The sequence below is a fragment of the Epinephelus lanceolatus genome, chromosome 20 (genome assembly GCF_041903045.1).
Source record: "Epinephelus lanceolatus isolate andai-2023 chromosome 20, ASM4190304v1, whole genome shotgun sequence".
Lineage (NCBI taxonomy): Eukaryota > Metazoa > Chordata > Actinopteri > Perciformes > Serranidae > Epinephelus > Epinephelus lanceolatus.
This window is the reverse complement of record NC_135753.1, coordinates 20,481,181-20,505,026: the sequence shown is the minus strand read 5'-3', so window position 1 is coordinate 20,505,026 and position 23,846 is coordinate 20,481,181. Positions and strand designations below refer to the sequence as shown.

The following is a 23,846-nucleotide window of genomic DNA, read 5'->3' as shown; positions in this document are numbered from 1 at the left end:
TCTAAGCTGAGCTAACGTTCAGCTGTAGCGCTTCATTGAACAGACATATATGAAAGTGGTATTGGTCTTATCATCTTACGTTTCACTTCAAAGCCGAAAAAATGTCCTAAAATGTCAAACATTTTTAAAGGGGAACGCCACCTAAATTAGAAAATGCAGTTTCTGAAGAAATTGCTGGTGGGAATGCCGCATGTCGAAAAGCTGACGCTACACTACAGTGCTGACGTTAAATGTTGAATAACACCATAAATGTATAAATGCTGTGGAATATTTCAGCATTTCTGGTCTCAGTTAACACTGAGTTTAATGCGGCCTTTAGTGGTGTTCCTTTCACTTTCAGGCTCACTGTGCCAAATGTGTAAGTCTGTTTGCTTCCACAGTAACACTGTTTGAAAGAGCAAAAGTTTTACTCCATTTTGACCAAAGATGACGTATGTCGAGTGAAAATTGTGGGCGTGACAGCGAGTTAAAGAGGACAGTTGATTACTCCACTCTAGCTCTGAACAATACAGCCAATGTAAAAACCTGAAAAGGGCATTTTTACCAAGCTGTGCTTCATTGTACAGACAGATATGAAAATGGTGTTGGTCATATCTTACATTTCACAGGAAAGCCAAAAAAATGTCCTACAATGTCAGACTATTCAGAACTTTAGTAAAGGGGAGCACCACCTCAATTAAGAAGTCCAATATGTTATTTCCATGGCCTTGAAAAGTTCAATCAGTATTTGTGAACATGAGCTGCTTTCTCTCTTCAAACTTGTGATGTCATCAAGTATAAAGGCTGAGTCTGATTTGTGGACCCACAGAATGTTTGTTTTCTTTTTTATACCCAAATGAGCTTTATTCTATTGTAGTGTTCTCAGTTGTACCCATATACTCCGAACATTCCTCTGGGTGCTCTCACTGTCACCTAGAACATCATAACAATTCATTGGGTTGGTTTCCGTCCATTTCTTTTTTTGCACATTTTCAATTTTTGCATTGAGAAGAAACATCAAATATTCGTAAAAAGTCTTGAAATATCATAATAGAGTTTTTACGCTTGGGGGAGGTGGGACAGTTGGGTAACTGATTAAAGGTAAATACAATGAAGTGCAATGGAAACAGGTTCAAATGCTGACATATTGCGATGACGTCTTATATCATTGACTGCTGCAAGCTCTCTTCGTCTCTGGTTGGATTTTAACACGCTTATGCACACAAGGCTGTTACCAGGGCTGTTACATTTATAAACATTGCGTACGCACAAAACAAGGCCTGAAAGAAGCGTAGCTACTTCCCATGTAACAGTTGAGATCTATAAAACCAGACATGATGGGAGAAACTTTGACCTATGCTTGCGAACATTTTGGAAATGGGACATTGGAGACACAGAAGGTGTGGTGGAAGCCTGATTGTAGAAATTGTCGTGTGTTTTTTTGGCCCACTCCATTTTCGGCTTTTGTCTGAGTGTGGATCCTACGCGTTGTTTTCTAAAAATGAGACCCCAGATCTCTTCCAGGAGCACACAGTCCAGGGTGCTCTCTATTGTTACACATCCATTGTTTTCCTCTGTTTGAGGTATGACGACCGCTCTTTTAATTTTGTCTTCTCATTGCGTCCTCTTCCTCTGCAGTAATATAACGGCACCTAACTGGAAAATTAGTGCCACCGACTGCTTATCTTAATGAACCAGTTTCCAACATTCGCTCAACAGTAGAAAAGGTGCATAAATTTGCAGTTGCTTTTGCCAAGTTTATGAAAATTTGATTCTTTGCACTACATTTGGATGGAAACCCAAGTGTTGTCTGGAGCAGTTCCAGACTTTATACTTAATGGCATCACAATATGAGTTTTAGAGTTGTAGATTTTGGATTTGGGAGAGTTGTTTGTGTTTATTGATATTATTGAACTGTCTTAGAATATAGGAACAACATGTATGAATTTTTGAAAGTTCCCTTCCAGTGCAGGACTCTTACATGTAACAGAGTGTTTTTACAGCGTGGTATTGCTGGAGCACTTCCTCCACCGCTGGCTGGCACATGCAAATAACCTCCCTCTTTTCTTTCATTATCTCTTCCAGTCTCCCAGTCCAACAGCAGCCTAAAGAAGCATCGCAGCCGGAGCATTTTCAGCCCCTTCTTCTGCTGCTTCCGCAACTACAATGACTACCACGTGGAGCCACCACCCGCCAACAACAAGACACTCTCTCTGCCCCCGCCGCCAGAGGAGAATGGCAGTCCTCCCAAGGTGAAGCTCATTTTTCTCTCACATCATTCTTGGCCAGGCTCCAAATCACATACCATTTGCATCCACATGACGAGAAAGAAAACCTTGCGGGAATTAGCTAAAGTTTTACGACAGGAATCCTAGTTTGACTCGAGAGATCCAGTAACGAGTAACATTTGTTTGGTTTTGTTACAGGGAGCTTGTTAGGGTTTGCCTTTTCCTGCAGAGAGCTGAGGCTGAGGCGCTGTGCAGCCTTGCTGAGCTCCCTCCACAAATTTTTCCAGCTGCTTCAAACCCGCTGAACCCAGAGGTTGTTTACCATCCACTGCTTGAAAATACGGGCTCACTTCCCATCTCGCATTCTTCGATATCTGCCTACGCACACAACCGCGCACACAAAATAACACACAGAGCACGCTGAGGAGCTCAAAAGGAACTCACACACACACACACACATGCTCGCTCATGACAACACATGTACGCACACATGCACACACACACACTGCTTTAATCCCTATAAAGTGGGCCTTGTGTGTGTCCGGTGTGATGGATTGCCTGGCACCCACGCCTCCCCCTCTCCTCACACACACTCTGACCAGTGTAGTGAGGATGTGTGAAGCGAACGTTCTGGCCACGGGAAAAGGCGCCAAACCCCCCGAGCTCCTCCGCAAACACGATGTTCGGCTGCCAAGGCAGGTACACCGGGCTATAAATGGAGCAAAGTCATATCACATTTCCACTCCTGTTTACCTGTAAATGTCTCGCATTCAGGGGAGGAATGTGTGGCCCCTTAAAGACACTATACATGTGGTCAACGCTGACCCGCTCCGGACCCCCTCCTTAACAAATGAGTTCCCATTAATTTGGAGTGAACCTAGCGAACCTCGCCATAAAAAGCCTTGTTATAGAGCGGGGCTGATTTTGGAGTCCCTCCCAGCAGTGTACTGTTGCTGGATTTCTGGCCAGCCGTGTTTGTTACTATGGCAGCTCTGTTTGTTTTTCAGCAAGTTGTTCTCACTTTCTATCACAGCGTGTACTATACGTCCCTTCTCTCTGTCCCTCTCTCTCTCTTCCCCCCCCTTGCGCTTTGTTGATTACAATATAGATGTTGTCGATTTCTTCCTGGCAAAGATTTTTCCACTGTTTTGCTTTTTTCTCTTTTACAACCCTGTCTCTCTCAATCTCTTTCTCCTTTTCTCTTTCTTCTCTCTCTTTATTTTCTCCAGTGTGACCAGGTCCAGGTCATCCCCATCCCCAGTGTATGTATTATTATCTTTCATTTTTCTTCATCTCCCTCCATCACTGTAGCCTCTTCCCTCTGCTGTGCCGTGCTTCATCATTCTAGCTGCATGTGGATATTGACACAGAGGCGATTTTTTTTTTTCTGTTGCATTCTGATAATCTTAGGACTTGTGCTGCTTGCCCTCTAATGGTAGAAGGAATAATCCGAATCCATTTATTATGATATGATTTATTCTTGGCTCTGTCCTTTTGTCCATTTCTCCCATCATGTTCCTCCGATCACTGGAGCAGCACATGATTGATTCCCTTATTAGATCAAATTCACTGAATCTTATGCTGGACCTTTACAGCTGCAGCTTGGATCAACAAATGGATGACTTAAAACACTTGATTCAATTAGTCTGTATTGAGCAAAATTACATTGTGATTATGCACTCAATGAACTCCTATCCATCCGTGAGATGGGGGGGGGCGGCTTGGTTTTAATGATTTGTACCTCATCACACGTCCACTTGGTTTGTTTGTGCTGAAGCGGCGATTCATTTAGCTATTTTGGAATCTACGCGGTGCCTGTGGTTTACTGTAATTTAGGATATTCACACTCCCAGCATCCCACATGGCAGCCAAGCTTTAAACTACACCGCCCAGCAGACTCCTCCCTTCAATGACAGGACGTGCATGTGGCGAGGAGGTCTGCTCTTTGTATTCCCGGCAGGGTCTGAGGCGACTTAAATAGCTCAAGCTGACCTGGACAGGTTGACGTCTGAGTTTACGTCTTAACTGTGACGTAAAAGCAACATTGGGATGTAGGCGCACAAGACATGGCTGCAGTTTGTTAGGTTGTCTTGCAAAAATACCAAAACACAAAGTATGACGGTCACAACAGCACGCCAGAAAGCACCAAAGGAACCAAAATATATAAATATACACAGGCCTACCCTTTAAACCTCCCTACTTTACGTTTATAAGCAAGACACTTAATGATTTATAAGACATTATAATGTAGGTATAATTAGATGTATTGATATACTTGTCAACGGTTCTAATTTCTTATGTGAAGCATCTACAACTGTAATTTGGAAATACAAGTTTGGCAAAAAAATAAATAGGAAAAATTAAGTAAAGGTCAAATAACTGATCAGTTCTGGAGCTTTTAGCTGTATTTCATGGAATTCATCAGCGGGTGGAGTCTGCTTAGTTTTAATGAGATTGAAAAAGCATTTACATTATAAATACATGTAACTATAGTAGATAATTAATTAATAGGATAAATAAATTGTAAATAAATGGCCGTTATTAACACCAGTTTTTATATAATCACACTTTGATTACATCATATTCCTTTTATTCTGCTCATATAATCCCCAAATTCAAAGGATATAAAAAATACTGTGTATATATATTTAGTTTTCTTCACATGGGATATAAATGTATTTTATATTGATTTGTAATTCTAATTTTTAGAACCAAAAAATATGAAACAACATTAAAATTGACTTATCGCCTGCTTTTGTCATGTTTGTTTTGAAATAACAGAAATATTGGAGTCATTTAAGCTGCTTTCTGATATTAACACAAGCTGGATTCTTATAGGAAGCACACATATAGTAAGGAATTTTATGATTTTGATTATTTGGTATTATTGTGTCAGCCAATATTGCGCAATTTGACATGCTTACACTTACAAACAAACATGCTTTTTAGCATCTGTTTGTTAGATCAGTCTGCTCCACAGTGATTAACTAAACTAACTTCCTATCAGTAAGCTTTGTGCGCTGTGGTTGAGCATTATCAGTTTAGGATAGCGTCCCCTGGCTGTGGCGTCAGATGGAGGGCGTCTTCATCGCGGTGCAGCTCTCTGGTGGAAATATCAAGGTCCCCGTTCAGTCGTCCTTTCTTTGCTCAACTTGCATGTGTAAATCACATTCATCACGGCGTGACAGGACGTCATTCAGTGTCCTTGCTCTCGGGGAGTTCTTCCCATGATACATCAGCATGCGGTCCGGCGATAAGACATGATAAATACAGTCAGCCTGGCCGAAACACACGTGAAAACACTGAGACATGCAGAAAATGGCTGGCATACTGAGCAGCAGCACAAGATTGACAGAGTCCTTGCTCCTCCCCTCTATATGGATTCATGTGTGTATGTGTGTGTGCATGAATGCATGGATGCACGTGTGTGTGTGTGAGTGTATGAGTGTGTGTGTGTGTGTTTGCCCCCTATGGCCGCACCATCTGCCCCGTGCCTGTCTGTAACCCCAGGCCTGCTTGGCAGAGGACACAAGTGTTTCTCCTTTTTCCCCCTGACGCTGAAGGCAGCACAGTCACAGAGCTCAGTCAACATGAGGTAATACAGAAAATATCAGCAGGGAGTCGTACAGTCAAACCACACATAGAGAGGCACAGATTAGTTTGAATATTAGCAGCGGTAATAACAAGTAGATGATGTCATTGCCAAGGAAAAACATTCACTCCTTTCAACTTCTCACATGTGAGGATAGGTTGTTTTCATCCAATTAAATATGTTCAGGTTTTGGGCTGTTGGTGCAAGCTATTTGAAGGCATCACCTCGGAGTCTCAGAGTTTGTGATGAACCCTTTTCACCGTTTTGTCGTTTTATAGACTAAATATCTCATCAAGAGAAAGATTACTGGTGCTCTCCTTAATGACCTTCAGCACCTGTATGGAGTGACGCCATCTCAAAGGCACAGATTGTTGTTTTGGACCCTGAACATCCTTTACATGCTGAGTTCCTGATGCTTCCATCAGGGCGGAGGTTTAGTCTCCCTAACGGTAGCACTAATAGACACAGATTGTCCTTTGTTCCATCTGCCGTTGGTTTTTTAAACAAACTAACTGTGGATCTCACTTCATTGTGTCTCCTTTTTTACTTTCCCATGATTTACGGTGACAGTGAGGAAGATGTAGACCTTGTGCTGTGTTGTGTGTAAAGTATTTGTGTTGGAGTACTGTCTGTAAAGCATTAGCCAATAAATAATGAAAATAATTATTAGTTGCAGCCCTACTTTGTATGAAATACCATGATGCTGTTCCCACAGTCGAGTCACTGTAGACAGACTTTGTCCATTTGGCTCAGGTGGAGCGGTCATATGTTCATAAAATTACTTCTCTTAACTAATTCGTCTAACAGCTGATAACAAAATTCAAGATTCATTTATTTGTCTGATATAATGTACAACAATGGCAAATGGTTCATCGGGTGAACATCAACGTTATTATAATAATAATAATAATAATAATAGTAAACTTTATTTATGTAGCACCTTTCAAAACACAGTTACAAAGTGCTGTTCAATAAAACTAAACACAAAGAGAATAAAACAAATAACGTGTCATAAAATGTCAACCAAGTAAAAGATAAAATAAGGAACGCCAAAACAAAAATCAAGATAATAAATGGGAAACAACATCAATAAGATAGCAATAAAATAGACAGACAGCTCAGATAAAGTCAGGATATGCTTTCCAATAGAAGTACATTAAACTAAACAGAGACTTAAACAAAGCCAGTGACTCAGACAGCCTTATATCCTCACGCAGGTTGTTCCAGACCCTCGGGTCCCTGATTGCAAAAGCTCTGTCCCCTTTGGTCTTCAGCCTGGACTCTGGGACAAGCAGAGGACCTCTGCCTGAGGATCTTAAGCTATGCATCAATATCTTATTAATATTGTGGCACTGATTTCAGAATGATGAGAGAGACTGCAGAGCAACCAGCAATAAAAGAGGCTGTGCAAAAACAGGCTGCATGTGCGCCAGCTTAAAAAAACACGAGATATAAATCAAGCATCGGCATATATCATATTGAAAGATTTTTTAAAAAGCTGGCTTTTCAAAATGGTCTGATATTTAATCGTTTTGATTCAATGGTTTGTTTTACACTAAAAAGATGTTGACTAAAATAAGAGGTAAGGTAAAGTGATTTAAATATGTTTAAGTGCCATTAAATTGTCAGTTATAAGCATATATTAATAATTATAGGATCGATAATAGAGAGATAATAATAGGACTGTAATCCCAAATTGCTGTTATTTAAACCAGGATAATTGTGACATGAAGTTTCCATATCGTCTCATTCCTATTACAATGACAAACACTCTTGATAAGTATCAGAAAGCTACGTGAAACCTCCCTGCAGGTCATTTACGCTGTCAAGTGTGTCTGAAGTGGACAAGTGATCATCTCCAACACTCTAACAAGCCATCATCACACCCTCAGTGTGAGTGTGTATGTGTGTGAGTGTGTGAGTGTGCTCTGCAGGCTGTTCCCTCCAGTGGACCTCTGTGTATGTATTGTAAAGGGTGTGTATTGTCTCTGCAGCCTCCGGCCAAGTTCCTCCTGCCAGAGGTCAGTATAGATGACTACGGCAAGAACTGCGTGGTGATCGACCTGGACGAAACCCTGGTACACAGCTCCTTCAAGGTATTTAACCGCACACAAGCACACAAGTACACGTTTAAATATACAGTCACTCATGGTTTCATTTGTGCCGTGCTGTTATTCAACAGCCTGAGAGTGATAATAGGATTATACAGAAATAAATCCCGAAGATGCCATTCTTTGCTGTGAATATGGGAGCGATGGCAGGATGACAATTAGCATGAGGTGCCACTGAGCTCGTACACATAATCACAGGGAAATATGTCCGCTGGGGTATTATTGCTTTTATACACCGGTTAGAAAAGGAGAAGGCAAAAAGGAGGCCTAGCTGTGACTTTAACAAGGTGTTGGCATGGCAACCAATGCATCCTCAGTAACTGTGCATCATGCAGTTCATCAGCATGACCAGTGCCTACAGTATCATCTCTGTCTTGTGAAAACCATGTTTCGCTATCATTCACCACCAAGTCCTTCCTTAAGGAGTCATCTCACTATAAAACAAATTGATTGTTTTTGTCTGTTTGACTTTTGCAACTCAGTAGGACTTAAAGATTTCAAGAATTTCTGACATTGTAAGATCGCGAGAAAGCTTTATAAGGTTTCAGTAGTATACACTGGAGCAGTGGTTCCCAATTGGTGGGTCGTGGTCCATTCTGAATGGATCACAGCTGACTCCTGATCATGTCAAGGTCATAAAAAACACACTTTATTTTTAAGTACAGTGAATATCTGGCACAGAGCTTTTATTTTGAAGTGCTGTTTCCCTCTGTAGAGTGAGTGAATAACGGACAGCTACTTCAGAGAGACAGTAAGCTAGCTCAACAACATGGTCAACTCAAGTATAATGCAAAGTTTACTAAACTGTGTGGACCTTGAAGTAATGATTGAGGAGGAACCTGAGCTCCATGGCTGAACCTGTTGGGAACCACTGCACCAGAGTGTGGGCAGACGAGTGTCAAGGTGGGGTTCGGCCTCCTAGACATGGTGCTGCATGCTTGCTTGGCAGTTAACATCCGCTTCCTCGTCATGTCCCCTTAAGGTTTGGTGTCAAAGTGACACAAGGAAATGGACGCAGCAGTGTAAAGAGGGTAACTTGTGTGTTTTAGCAGCAGCACCAGAGCAAAGTGCTTTCCTTACAGTATCCTTACAGCATCAAAATCGCAATGCCTGTTTGATCAGGTCAGGCTTGGTTCCAACTCTCTATGGCGCAATAAACCCACCAACACGCGGGTCAAAAGACTCTGCAGTTGTCACCAGTATTTGTCAGCTCCGGCTCCGATGGACATTGATGGAGATATGATACCCAGGTCAACCCGCTAATCCACACGCTAATTTTAGCCCCTTTACCAGTGAGATGCAATGAAGCACCACCAAAAAACAGCGCCTGCCTCCGTACAAGCAGCGCTCAGTCATTGTTAGTCTGCACCAAGTTTGAAAGAGAGACTGGATAAGTAGTAGCGAGTAACCACAATGACATTTTCACTGGCCTCCATTCTGCTTTGTACTGTTTTCTAACCTGTTTTCCGGCCTGTCTGTGATGTTGAACATAACACACATGGTGTCTCATTCATGAAAAGTGAGTAAATCTGTGTGTAGATTTGCACATAAAAGCCTACGCTACTAAAAACCTACTCCGGATTCAGGAACGCCGCGGGAAACTGGGAAATGATCATGAATGTCAATCCATCGTAAAGTGACAGCGCACTCCCGGTAATCAGCAATTAGCATAAATCCCCTCCCATGAATAGCCAATGACCACCATATAAGGAGGTGTAGATGCATCCTGTCGACTTGTCAGTCATGGCGCAAACAAAGAAAGCGAAAGAAAGAAAAAAGAATTTTTCCGAAGCGGAGATCGAAATAATTTTGGGTGAAGTGGACTTAAGAAAAAACATTTTATTTTCTTCAGTTAGTAGTGGTGTGACAGACAAAGCGAAGGCCTGGAGGGAGGTAACAGAGGCTGTTAATGTTGTCTCCGTGGTACAAAGAACCATGTCAGAGGTGAAGCGTAAATGGTTTGATACGAAACTGGAGGCAAAGAAACGCATAATAGGCCGCAAGGTGAATCAGAAAAAGTCTCACAGAAACTGATTTCGCTCCGACATCTAAGAGTGGGCTACAGTGAGTACCGGGCCATCAAATCACAGCATCCGCGGTGAGAGGACACGTGGCTGTCTGTCCATCCGTCCGTCCGTAGCACAAGTCATGTGCGCCACTTCACCACCAACCCAGCGAATAACGCTCAGACGGAACAGATCATTACGCTCAGACGGAACAAGTGCCGAATTACGACCCTGATCACAGGACTCTTGCGGGGTTATGAGCTACGAACTCCCGCTGATTACCTGAACATGTATCGATCTTTTTTATGAAGTAAAGATCGTATAGTCCTCCGATGTCGGAACGAGATGAAACGATAACTGCGTTCACCTTATGGCCTATAAGCACACACAAAAAATACAGCGGTCACCAAACAAACATAAGATTCATTTGTGGGGTTTTGAATGAAGTGGGAACGGCCGAAGGCCGAAGAGGCTGTGATCCGGCTGTCCTTACGGATATTTTTATTATCATCATTCAACATGTAGAAAGAACGTGTAATCTATTGAGTCGATTTACATAGATAATTCACAATCATGAACGTAATCTGGATCTTAAACCTGCTAATTGCCAACTAATTTAACTAAATGTGTTATATTTTTAATATTTTGTCATGTTTAGATTACTTGTTTCAAAGGCATTTGTGTATTGTGTACATAACAGAGCGCAATACAAATTAAAATTGTAATTTCCAATAGTGACAAGCAATATTTATGTGCTTTACTAAATTTACACAAGCACTACGAGCGGTCAGGAGCAGGAGTAGATTTTGTTAGTAGCTACGAAAGGATCGGAGCTACTAAAATATTGATGAATGCGGACACGCACGTAAATTTCCATCTGCGAACAGTTTACACACAAATTCCTTCTGCTCACGTTTCATGAATGAGACCCATGGTGTTTAAAAAACCCACGTACACACACTAAATTTGTTGGAAAAAGGGGAATAAGACTCAAGTTGGTCAGAACATATGCGGCCGAAGCTGCACTCTGCACAGCTGTGCATTTTACCTGCAAGTTCCTTTCGAACTTGACCTAAAAGATGAGACTGTACAGAGGATAATTTTCTGAACCCATGAAGAAGAATATAATCCTTAAATTTAATAGTTTAGTGTGTAGGATTGACGGGGATATATTGGCAGGAATGGAATGGCAAGGCAGCTTTATTTGTAAAGCACATTTCTTACACAAGGGCGTTTCAAAGGTCCTTACAGAGCAGTAAAATATAAAACATTATAAAGGATACAGAAAAGAGTAAAGAGAAAAACACATAAATAAAATTAAAGAAAAATTAAATAATGATAATAAGTCCATGTTGATTTCTAAAGAGGCCCAGGACAGACAAGCTAAACACTGGTTCTAGACATTTAGGCATTCACATTATCACATCAGCCACCGTAGTTCTCCTACACACGTAGACTTAGAGTCTGCAGCCATACTGGAAGTTCTTCTAGTCGTCAGGACACTAACACACACACAGTGACAATTTTTATCATGTTAACCATCTTAGTTCAGGGTGTTGGCACGCTGACATGTGCCACTTATCCAATAGTTGCTGATACAACTCTCCAAATATGTGGACCGACAATGCCGTCTCCAGAGCTACGCTGCTAGCATGCTAAAATTTGTGGCTACATGACTTCTATTTGACGCCAGTTTAACAATACATTTATTTATTTGTGTAGCACTTTTACAGCTACTCAAAGGCACTTTACATGCTGATAAAGACTAACAGAAACAGTAAAAGCAATAACAGTTTAAAAAAACCTATGCAAAGTAATGTTTGCCTGCTTGTTTTTATGGCAGCGCTGCTTCATTTAACAGTGTAATGTAGCGTGGAGGGTAACTGAAGGTCAGGATTCTATTTCAAACCCATGATATTTCAAGAAGGGCACATACTGTACATTTTACTGTACAGTGTGTGCTTTAGCCTTCCCATAATGCACCATAAGTCCTCATCAGACTGTAAAATGTGATTATCACGTTGGTTAAATACCTTAAATGAACTGACAGTTATTTTCAGCCACTCTGGGAGCGTTGGTGTTATGATAAAGGCCGATAGACTCCTCGCCATCAAAGGTTCCCTCTACTGACACACCTGGCACACCTAGTGACCCACTTCAGCCCCGCTCTGCCTCGGCCCCAGCTGATCTTGTTACGTCTGTGTGTGTGTGTGTGTGTGTTGTATCTGTGCCTGTGTGCCTTTTGTCCTCAGCATGAGAAAGCCTGGGAGGCGTGCAACAAAATAGCTCAAGGTGAAGCTGAAGCCATCTCTTGTTTTCGCACTGGTTTTACACAGCTGCAAGAGGAAACCATTTGTCCATTAAAATAACTGCAGAGAAAACAACTTTAAGTACATTTTCATATGACTGGGAATTAATTCCTCGTTTGCTGTGGAAAGTCAAACGGGAGAGAGAAGTGTACACACACACACTGTGCCGGACCCACCCATTACAGTCACAAGCCAGCAGTACGGGGCCACACACACGTACATGCTCACCCACACACAAGGGTGTGTCCACTACAGTGTACGGTTGCCTTGAATGACTGCGGGATGAATTTCGCAGAAACCCTGGATCTGTTCTAATAGTCTGGAGGGTTTTATTTTCCTCCCCTGACAAAACAAGTCAGAAACTCACACAGGAACTCCTCTTTTCTCTCCTTTTGATGGAACACACCATATACTCAGGCCGTCAGAACGCATTTAGCTCAGAGATCAGTATGTAGTATGAAATGGATTCAGGCGATGCATTTAATGAAAATCAGTTGGGAGAGGAAGAGAGTGAAACAGAACGTGACACACGCAGAGCGTTTTCAGTTCCGTTCAGAAGCCTGCAGGATTTCCTGTCAATTATTTTTTTTTATAGAAGTGAAGAAATTTTGGATAAACATGTTGAGCACTTTAATTCGAAAACCATTAGAATCAGAAAATTGGAACACAACTGACGAGGGACAGCTCTCAGACTGCGCAGATGGACATAGACTATAAAAAGGAGCGTTACATAACACATCACATACTGTATGCTTTATCCTGCATCTTATGGATGAAAAGATAATTCCTGGGTCTGCGCCAGGATTAGATCCAGAGTGTGTTGGCTGCGTAAAAATGTCTGACAGTGTACACTGTATATGATAATAATAGTTGAGCTTATTTATGTAACTGTGCTCAAATTCTACAGAGCACTTTACAGTAAAAAAAAAAAAAAAAGGAAATACATTTAAAAATAAGGCAAAACATACAGTATGTGGGAACCCAAACTTCCAACCAAACATCTCAGTCCAACACAATGGGCATCAATCTGCTGCTATAACAGCCTCCACTTTCCTGTCCTCAAGATTTTGGGACCTGGCTGCACAGATTTTATCCCATTCAGCTCCAAGAGCATAAGTGAGTCAGGCACTGATGTGGCCGATAAGGTCTGGCTCACAGTCGGCGTTCCACTTCATCTGAAATGTGTTAGATGGGGTTGAGGTCAGGCTGTGCAGGGCAGTCAAGTTCCTTCACACCAAAGAGAAATAGAAAAAAAAACAGCATTAAGATTTACAGAAACTGAAATCAAGAGGCCAAATCATGAAAAAGAAAGTACATTAAGTACATGGACTTTAGAGCTGATTAGTAGATTAACTGATTGGTTGATAGACAGAAAATTAATCACAAACTCTTTAATAGAAATAAGATTTAAAGCGTCTAGCCTGTGAGTTGTGATATACGCTGGTAGTCTTTGCATTTTCTAGTAATGGTTAAACAAAAGTAGACGTTCAAACATGAAAACATTCTCGCTATTGTCTTATTGTTTGGATCCAGACCTTTGAATCCGCCCACTCCACTGAGTTTGAGTTGACTGATTCGTCTGGCGTTTTGACACGAGACAGCAGTTTCTCCGTTAAAATAAGAAGCGACCAATGAACACCGCGAGCAGGTCTAATACTGTTGTCAAGCTGTTGTCAAGCGGTGCGCCGGAACCAGTGAGGAGTAATAACACCAATGACAAGCGCCATAGACGAGATCAAGGCTGTTTCTAAATCAATATCACCTGACACCTGTTACCTGTAGTTTGTTTTACTTCGCTCTGTTCTCAGTTTTGTCTGATATCAGGCAAATTTTCGGACATTTAGTAGGAAAAAAATCAAACAAGAAAATAATCTACATATCTGAGTTTTCTCCTTGCTCCAGTTTTAAAAAAGCATTTTTAAAGAAGATGATTTAGTCAACTTGAGCTCCTCATGCAGGTGGTTTCAGATATAAGCTACTGTGTGTGGACGAGCCTGATGTAACTTGGTTTTCCGACACAGGCTCTGACAATAATAGCACATGATTAAGTGTTGTGATGTGTATATATGTAAAGGAAACACTGGACCAAAGCCAGACTGTGCTCATCGGTTGAAACAACCCAGATGTCGTTCCCTTCGTCAAATCGTTCGAGGTCAGCGCCAGTTCAGCAGAGATCCATAAAACAAACAGTCTTCCTTCTCCCCGTTTCCTTCATCCCTCTCCCTCCGTTCCTCTCACACATATATCCTCCTCCGTTTCCCATATTTCTCGCCCGTCTCCGATCGGGGCCCATTACAGAGCAGCTGCTGTGTGTTCAGTCCTCAGATGATGGAGTGATTCAGCAGAAGTGCAATAGGCAGAGGCCAAGTCTGTCTCTGCATCTCTTCCTCCATCTGTGTCTCTCTCTTCTTTTCTCTTTGTGAGAGTTGGACCGATGCCTGTCGCTGGTTTGGCTCATTACTGGTTCTGTTTTTAGACAATCGAGGCTGCAGTCTTTACATTCTCGGTTGTAAACGTTAACTAGAGTTGAATATTACAGCGCTGATCCATAGAAGCGCTCACATCTGTCTGTCGTCTGTCTGGGATCTTTGATTGTGCATTGACTCGCTCTTGCATCACAAAGAGAAAGCAAACATCTCTGGTACAGTAGGTCTATTGTTCCACTGTCACCACCATTATGGTCATAGAAGACAGATTAAACAGGTGACAAGAGTAAGGTCGGAGTGCTGTGTTCGGTATTCCTACAACAAACACCCCCTCTGCTGGGTGGCATTGGACTGTACTTGCTAACTGTAGCATTGAAGCATTGAATGTACACATATAGTACAGCCATCAGGGAAGTTTATATTCAAATGCGGCTGGTTTAGAGTTTATTATAAAGTCCATCCTGAAAAAATCCTGTTACACTTAACTTTAAGACCCCTTAGTTAGCATTTATAAGCAGCATGCACATGGTTTATAACACAATAACGTAGTTGTATGCAGCCATACGGACATATTGTAGTGCTAACTATCCATTGTAGACATATTTTACATTGCAGCTGTGTTATACTAGATTGTGATTCATTATCTGTTTATACAACAGCCTCCTCTTATGGATGCCCATAATAGTGGGTTATATCTACTTAAATCTGCATTATAGTGTAAACAGAACTCCCTCTGTCTCAAGGATCAGGTGCCAGATGAATCAGGAACATCTCAGATAAAATCATAAACATAAATGCTTTATAACACACTATAATGTAGATAAAATCATAAACATACATCTGATGTGCGAACCTGAAGAAGCCACAGGCAAAGCGCATTGTTTGTTTATGATTTTATCTACATTATACTGTGTTTTAAACTATCTAAATATTTTTATGCTGTTGATCAATGCTTATTGGGAGGTCTCAGGCTGCATTCACATGCTCCTGCTCCCATTTCTCAAGATGGGAAGTGATTTGCTGCTGCACCAGTAAATACACTCCCGAAAACTGACAAAAATATTGCTTTACCTGACTTGTGCTAATAAATAAGGTTGCTAGGACACTCTACACAGACGGCAACTAAAGGTTACAACCCTAATACCATGTAGCAAATGTATATGTCATCATAAAAAGTTTATAACCATCAACCAAACATTTACTTTCATCCACCATATTTAAGCATATTTAACAGTAACTCCTGTACCCAAGTTTTTGCCAACTTTCCAAGTTGTTGTTCTGACTTCAGGGGGTGTTCATGTGAATTTTCCCAGGCAGGAACTCATTTTTCCGATTATTCCGACACCACATGAATGCATGGTGGAGTAGAGTGTCGCCAGAATGCAGAAACTAAGCTACATATTTGGTGGTGTCATAACATTAAGACAAGAATTTATTTTAATGATTTGCCATTTAAGAAATATGTCATAGAAATGTGTAATTATAATTAACACAGAAATTAACTGGGAACAGACCACTCAAGTTAAGGGAAGATTCATATGTACCTATAGAACCTATTTTCGTTCAGATATCTTGAGGTGAGAGTTCAAAGGACCCCTTGCCAGTTGTTCCCTCGTCAAAATTTTGCCTAACTTCGAAGCATTATTTAGCCCCTATTCCTGGCAAGCTTAAAAAATGAGCACACCACAGCCACAGTAATGTTGGCATCCAATTATTTTTGCCAAGTGTGGCAGCAATTGTATCAGGGATCATATCATAGCCTTCCCCCTTTAACACCATATAAACAGGTCCTACTTTAAGCTTGAGCACATTGAGACCACATTTGATTTTTTCTGACAATACCTGTTTGATCTCTTTGGTGAAATGAGGTTGAAAAATGCTAAAATGTTTTCACTACTTGTACAGCAGACTTTGTAAAGCTGACTTGTAAATTAAAAATAGATGATAACTCAGTCAGTGAATACTTTTACCGCATTCTTCAAACATGAGTGGATGAGTTACAGTCAATTCAGCTTATAAAATGATACTTCTGAATAATCCTCTCTTCTTTTCTGCGCCTACAACAAACTATCCAAACAGGTGACAGCTGGAAAAGCTTTCTTTGTGCCTCTTGAAACTCAGAGAAACATTTCTTTTTTCTCTGCCTCTGTGTCACCTATTTTCTTTTTCTTCCTCTCCGAAAATGACGCCGCTGTGCCTCCCACCTAATCCTTTCATCCTCATCTTTACGCCCTCCACTTGTCTTCCACCCACACCCCTCCGGCATCTCTCTTCCTCCACCTACTGCACCTCTCCGCTCCCCTTTTCTTGCTTTTAAAGATGACACAAGTCGGCACTCCTGTCCGCATTCACGCCTGTCATCTCGCTCAGCTCCCAGGTTTCTCTCCGGAGTCTCACTTCTGGTTTTTATTTAACACTGAGACGCAGAGTGCAGGAGCAGAGGGAACCACAGTATGCTTAAAGTCTTCCTAGTTTGCCTCGGGCGCCATACAAGTATTTTACCCTGCTTTAACCAAAACTGTGGCGTGTGGTTTTGCTGCTTCCTTGTCAGATTGTGCTGCTTGAGCAAAAAAAAAACAAAACACCACCATATGTTTTGAATCCTTCCTCTGTTTCTTGTCCTCCTACAGCCCATCAGCAATGCAGACTTCATCGTTCCAGTGGAGATTGATGGGACTGTTCATCAGGTACTGTAGCACTAATATGGTGGGCTTCCAAAAGTGGTGAATAAAATAATATCTATTAATTTATAAGATCCCCGTTGAAAGCTTTGGCTCCATTCTCCTCCCTTTAGTATTTATTATTCTCATATTATCTCACAGCTACATCAAAAGTGGGACAGCTTGTACTCTCCTCCCTGAATATATTCTGTTTTCATTCTCTGTGTCTTTGCTCGCTGTAAAGATAGATGACGTGACTGTCACCTGGTAAACAAATGTCACAAAGCGTGTTGAAGGTGCTGTTGACTGAGCAGCAGAAGAGATGCTTCACTGATTAGAAAAGTGTGTGATGCAGGAAGAAACAAAGGCACTGGTTACACCTGCATCGTGACTAGACTTGTTGTGCTTCTGTATAAAGGTTTATTTTCTGCGTCCTATTTGAAGCAGGAGCAGCGAGACTGTAGCTGTGACCTGGTTCAAGTAATCCAGGATAGGCTTTCTGTATCTGTTTTGGCCTATGCTTGATTACTTGCACTTGGGGGCAGCAACTAACCTTTGGAGACCTGCCGAAGAAGAGGATGAAGAGGAACAGAAATATGATCACAAAGTAATGTCTGTTGTTGTGAAGAGATGGGTAATTGTCAAAAATGTCCTCCAGGTCAGGTACCGTATTTTCTCATGTAAAGGCTTAGGGAAAAAAAACAAGGGTGGATAACTCTGGGTGCCTGTTAGAAAACATGCAAGCTAACTAAGAATATCATACATTTTATTACTTTAATTTAGTAAATTTAACCACTTAAACGTTTTGCTTTTAACACTTTGTTGTTCTGGGTCACTCATCTAAAATATTATTGTCATATTCCAGTCACTGTGGCTGTACGTTTGTTAATACCCCAGCTAAACAGAATTTTGTAGTAGCATAGTAAGCACCACAAGATGTCAGTAGCTACATCAGAAGTACCACAGAATGGTGCAGGGATGACATTTAATTGTAGGCCAACCAGGAAGTCATCATCGCCCTGGAAGTCAACAGAATTTTTCCATTGGATTTTGGATTATTGCAGAAAATGAACTCTGTGGGAAACAGACAACACTTAAAGGATTTGTTCAGCAATATAATCTTCACAAATTAAAACCACTTTTATGATTTTTGAAGCTTAAATGTAGTCGCCAGAAGTAAAAAGCTAACGTTAGGCTATAAACAAACTACACCATGGTCACATGACCAACATTGCCACCACAACAAGTCTGTAAAGAGTAAAATTGGGCAATAACAAACTCCTCAAACCCCTCTAACGTAGGGGTGGGAATCACCTGAAGATCCATGATTTCATATTATCACGATACTTAAGTCACGATACAATATTATTGCGATAAAATATATTGTGATATATTGTGATTTATTACCTTTTTTCAACTTTTAATTATGTCACCAGAAGAAAACTTTGTTAACTTCTGTTTTAGCTAATAAGATAACGTTTTCAGTCCATTTCTTTTATTTCACAGCAAAATATATCAATTGGACTGAAAAAGCAATTGATAATATTATTCTAGTAGACTACCTAAAGTTTAATTTGTATTTGTAATTTTAATAATGTATGTCATGAAAAAATCGATACTTGGCACTGTGTGACAATACATTATCGGCACACAAAAATATCGCGATACTGTGCTGTATCGAGTTTTCCCCCACCCCATTTTCATCAAGTCAAACCCTGTATTAACTTCTCTGACTTCACAAGGGTCAAAACATACAGTGGAATTAGTTTTTAAAAGTATTATAACCAATCATTAACAGCCAACTACTCAGTAAAATCTTTACAGCCTCTTTCGCCCATTACTGGGCTCAACGTTGTAGTGGAGAGTATATGCAGGTGTGCGGGGTATAACTATCTCTTTCTTGCCGTTTACATTATACCCACCTATCAGCCAGAAAGCCATTGGAATATATAGGATAGTATACCCACTTCTTCTTCTGTAACCTGCCAGTCTATCTTTTTGAACACCCGCCTCATCAACTACCACTACACCACTGACTGGGAAAACTTTAGGCCAATCAGTTCATGAGCAAGACTCATTTAAATAGTGGGTGAGATGCTGGCGTCCATTTGATGCCCAGCCTTAGTACTCGACAGGTGTGTCGGTGGTGTGTTAAATAAATTTATGTCTTCGTTTCAGGTGTACGTGCTAAAGAGGCCCCATGTGGACGAGTTCCTCCAGAAGATGGGGGAGCTCTTCGAATGCGTCCTCTTCACAGCAAGCTTAGCAAAGGTTTGTCCACATGCTTTGGTTTTCCCTCAAGGTGACAGCTTTACGCAGACTGTATTGACCTGATGTTTTTGTTTGTTTTTTTCCGCCTGTTCAGTACGCTGACCCTGTGGCAGACCTGCTGGACCAGTGGGGGGTGTTTCGGGCCCGGCTCTTCAGGGAATCTTGTGTTTTCCACAGAGGAAACTACGTCAAAGACCTCAGCCGGCTGGGCCGAGAGCTCAGTAAAGTCATCATCATAGACAACTCACCTGCCTCCTACATCTTCCACCCTGAGAATGCAGTAAGTCAGACTGAAAACCTACGTTGTCCTGGACCTGTGCTCATGCTACAGATGCTGTGGTGGGTAGTATTGGGTAGTCTATGTAAGTTGAACTGTGGTACAATTCCCTCCATCTAACCAGTGCCCTAGATATCCCACCTCTGGCTCTCATGCTGTTGCTCCAACTACAGGCTGTACTTCCACATTTTCGTATTGCCCGCCACCTATGCAGCCACTGCAGACACGAAGAGTATGAAAGCAGATCAAGAGACAGACCCGCCCCTCTCTGTCTCTCAAACTCGGACTAGATTCAATCAAACAGTAAAACTAGGCAGTGCTGATCATATATGTATCAAGATTATGTCTACTTGCCTATTTTTTGCCTACAATGTTTTTAGAAACATATTTAGTGTCATGTCTAGCTGTAATAGTGACAGTTTGTGAACAGGAATTGGGCGCCATACTGTTTCCTGCACAGTGAAAATGAAGGCCAAAAAAAACTGTTTCTGAGTCGCCTATGTCTAGCTTTGAATGTTTTCTGAAACATGTTTCAGCTTACTGTTTAACTGTAAGAGATTGAGATAGTTTCTTGCCTGCCAGCCGCCATTGTTTCTAATGGATGTGTTCACTTACATCATCCACCAGCAGGACTGTTCATTGGTCTGGTGCGGCGCAGTGCATTCTTGTCGTTGTAGGGTTAAGTATTTGCATCTTTCCACTGCATAGACATCATGGTTTTATTAAAAGGCCATCTTTCCAGTGGTGAAATACCCCTTTAATGTTGTGTTTAGGTTCCTGAAAACATGTCATTTGTTAGGGGTATCTAAGAGAGTCTTTTTTTGTGTTTGACCCAGAAATCTAACTATGTTTAGTCACACTTGAGTTAATATCAACTCCCCTAAACTTGGAAAATGTCTGATTATTTTTAGCGTAGCTCTGCATATATAAATATAAACTACAATGAGATTTTATGTGTCTCGAAATCCTGACTAAACTGGGGTCAAAATACACTGGTACCACAGAGGGAAGTTTGTAATAAAGTTACTGATGTTGGTAAATGATTATATCTGCGAGATGTTGTCAGTTTTAATCTGCGCAGTTGTTTTAAAAACAGTGTTGCGCCAGAGGCGGTGTTCCCAGCTTTATGAGATTTCTCTCCTCTGTGGAGAAGTTGCTCAGTAGAGCTGCTGCCACTCTTCGTGCCTTTGATGCGTTTCCCCCATTAATTATTCACACGAAACTCGCACCATCTCCTCACCTATAATGCAGCACTTTAGCATCGACTGTGAGCTCAGTCTTCTCCCTTCAAATAAATAAAATCTCTCTGTTTCCTCTCTCCGCAGGTCCCAGTGCAGTCCTGGTTTGACGACTTGACGGACACGGAGCTGCTGGACCTGATTCCTCTGTTCGAGGGCCTCAGTAAGGAGGAGGACGTTTACAGTCTACTACAGAGCCTGAGGAACAGGTAGCAAACGGCGGCTCCAGCTGGTCCTCCCTGCCTCGGCCCCGCTGCACAGAGGCCTCACCTCGCTGCCACGGCCCCGCAGCCCGGCTCCCGTCCTCCGAGCATCGCTGGTAGTCCCAGCGTGGCTCCTAATCTGAGGACTTCAGGCAATTTGTTCCGTCAATAATGAAATCTAGAGACAACAACTGTAGGGATTCTTACCATCTCTGGGTTCTTGGATTCTTTGTACAGGACTCCTACTGACAAAAAGATTATATCACTGTATGTACATACTATATGTTTCTAAGCAAGACATACATAAAGTAATTTTTCTATCAGAGAGCGGAGGTTTTACTATTCTATCAAGTAATATTTTAGTTACCAAAAATAATCCAATAGACAGAACGAACTTTTTTTTTTTTTTTTGAGAACGGGTGACCTTTTTGTTTTTTTGTGTTGAGCTGTGCTATGCAGGCTGTTGTATCTCGTCTGACCTTTCATTCAAACAACTGTGATTTATCTTCTCTTACAGAATGAAGTGCCTTCATTACTGTGCTGATTTTGTTGTGTCGGGTTATGGGGTGCACATTTTTATGCTGCATATTTACTCAAGTCTCCAAATGCATATTACTAAATCCTTAAACTGAAGTCGAAAATGAGTCTTTGGTAATTGTGGTTTAATCGGAGAACACAGAACAGAATCATTTCCTCAAGATGTGTCCAGCTAGCCTGTCAGACCTGGATGATTCTTTGCTTTTGAGTTCAGTAACATTGAATTGTTAAATTTACCAAAGATTTCTACAATTCAATGTGATTTGTGACTGAATGACGTCATTTGATCCTTGACAGTGACTGTAAATTGATAATTCTTAAAGACATTGAAACCCCAATTTATTATTGAAAAAAGAAAAAAAAGGAAACCTTTGTGATGACATCACCGTCCACCAATAAATGTTAAACTTTTGAGGAAGATATAATAATTAGCTTAGAGTACATGAAAATCTATTTATTGGGGAAAAGGGGGTCGGGTGCATTGTAAAGACTGCTGTTGAAATCGTACTGTACAACATTATTAAAGTTGCAAGTTTGCACACTGTCAGTTTGTACCATGGTGAAATGACTTTAACACACCATAAAGCTGCTTTATTTCATTATTTTTATATGAACATACAATCAGTTGACAGTATGTGAAAAGGACAACACATCCATCCATTTCATCCATTCATCCAGGGCCATGGTGCAGGGGCAGCAGGCTGAGCAAGGTATTGTGGACGCCCCACTCCTCAGCAACATTTTCCAGCTCCTCCTGGGGGACCCTGAGGCATTCCCAGGCCAGATGAGATATTTAATCCCTCCAGCATGTTCTGGATCTACTCCGGGGCCTCATGCCAGTTGGTCGCGCCCAGAAATCCTCAAACGGGAGGCACCCAGGGGGCATCCTGATTAAATGCCTGAACCACCTCAGTTGGCCCCTTTTAACCCAAAGGAGCAGCAGCTCTGCTCTGAGCTCTCTCCGGATGTCTGAGCTCCTCACCCTATCTCTCAGGCTGAGCCCAGCTGCCCCATGGAGGGAAGTTATTTCGGCTGCTTGTATCCGCAATCTCATTCTTTCAGTCACTTCCCAAAGCTCATGACCACAGGTGATGGTCAGAACTCGGACCGGTAAATGGAGAGCTTTTCCTTCTGGCTCAGATCCCTCCTCACCCACAGTCCTGTGGAACACCTGCATCACTGCTGACGCCGCAGTGACAAACCAGATAATCATCCTCCTCCTCACAGTTTCCAGTGAAAAGGCTCTAATAAGGTGACTGTACGCCACCAGTTCAGCGCCAAACAGAAAAAATACAAAGTTAGCCACTAGTTGGTGAATGTAATGGAGCATTTAGCAGCTAGACAGCAAAATATTTCCCTTTGGAACTAAGCTAAAAGAGAGATTATTGGACTCACCAGGTGGTCAGAGGCACGACCCTGAATGAATGCTAATGTTAAATAAATGATGGATGTGTAAATAAGCAACTGTTCGCAAACAAGTTCAACATAACAACATGTTGTGTTCATGGCTTGTTTCTGCTGCCCCCTATTGGCTAAAAAGTCAAATGCATGTTTGTGACACATGAAGAGCTGATTTTTTGATAATGTTTGCATATTGAAATATCTAAACAGCTATTTCTCACTTTAAGGCCTTGTCCACGTGCACATGGACATATGGAAACTCAGACAAAAAAAGTGCTGGCTCTAACTTTGCTAACAGGACTTTTAGCATGTTTAAACATTAATGTACAGTTACACTATACTGAGGAACAGAGGCATCAAGATTTGCTACAGAGGTCACTGCCAAGCCAACGGGAAGTACGCTGGACTTTGAAGCCAATATTGCCATTGGGCCCAAAAATACTTTTTCCCATAGACTTACATTGTGAAAGAAACATATGCAAATCAGTGGATACACTTTTCACAGGTCTGAATACATTTTATTTGTCTAGAAGAGTCGCACAATAAAATCATATAATCCCCTTTAAATGTAGCAAAGAGCTAAACTGTTAGCCACTCAGCAGGCGAAG

General features: G+C 41.5%; 1 protein-coding gene across 2 annotated transcripts in view; it reads left to right on the top strand.

The window, feature by feature from the left end:
- Positions 1–22,384, top strand: part of ctdspla (CTD (carboxy-terminal domain, RNA polymerase II, polypeptide A) small phosphatase-like a) — a 45,956-nt gene extending 23,572 nt beyond the window's left edge. Inside the window, exons 2-8 of one of the 2 annotated variants that reach the window (XM_033638864.2) lie at positions 2,065–2,231; positions 3,437–3,469; positions 7,794–7,895; positions 17,282–17,338; positions 19,490–19,582; positions 19,677–19,862; positions 21,185–22,384. In XM_033638864.2, the coding sequence (XP_033494755.1) occupies positions 2,065–2,231; positions 3,437–3,469; positions 7,794–7,895; positions 17,282–17,338; positions 19,490–19,582; positions 19,677–19,862; positions 21,185–21,310 (764 nt within the window). In that variant the 3' untranslated portion in view covers positions 21,311–22,384. The remainder of the gene's footprint in view (positions 1–2,064; positions 2,232–3,436; positions 3,470–7,793; positions 7,896–17,281; positions 17,339–19,489; positions 19,583–19,676; positions 19,863–21,184) is intronic. The other variant, XM_033638865.2, reaches the window with a different exon arrangement.
- Positions 22,385–23,846: the final 1,462 nt, after the last annotated feature.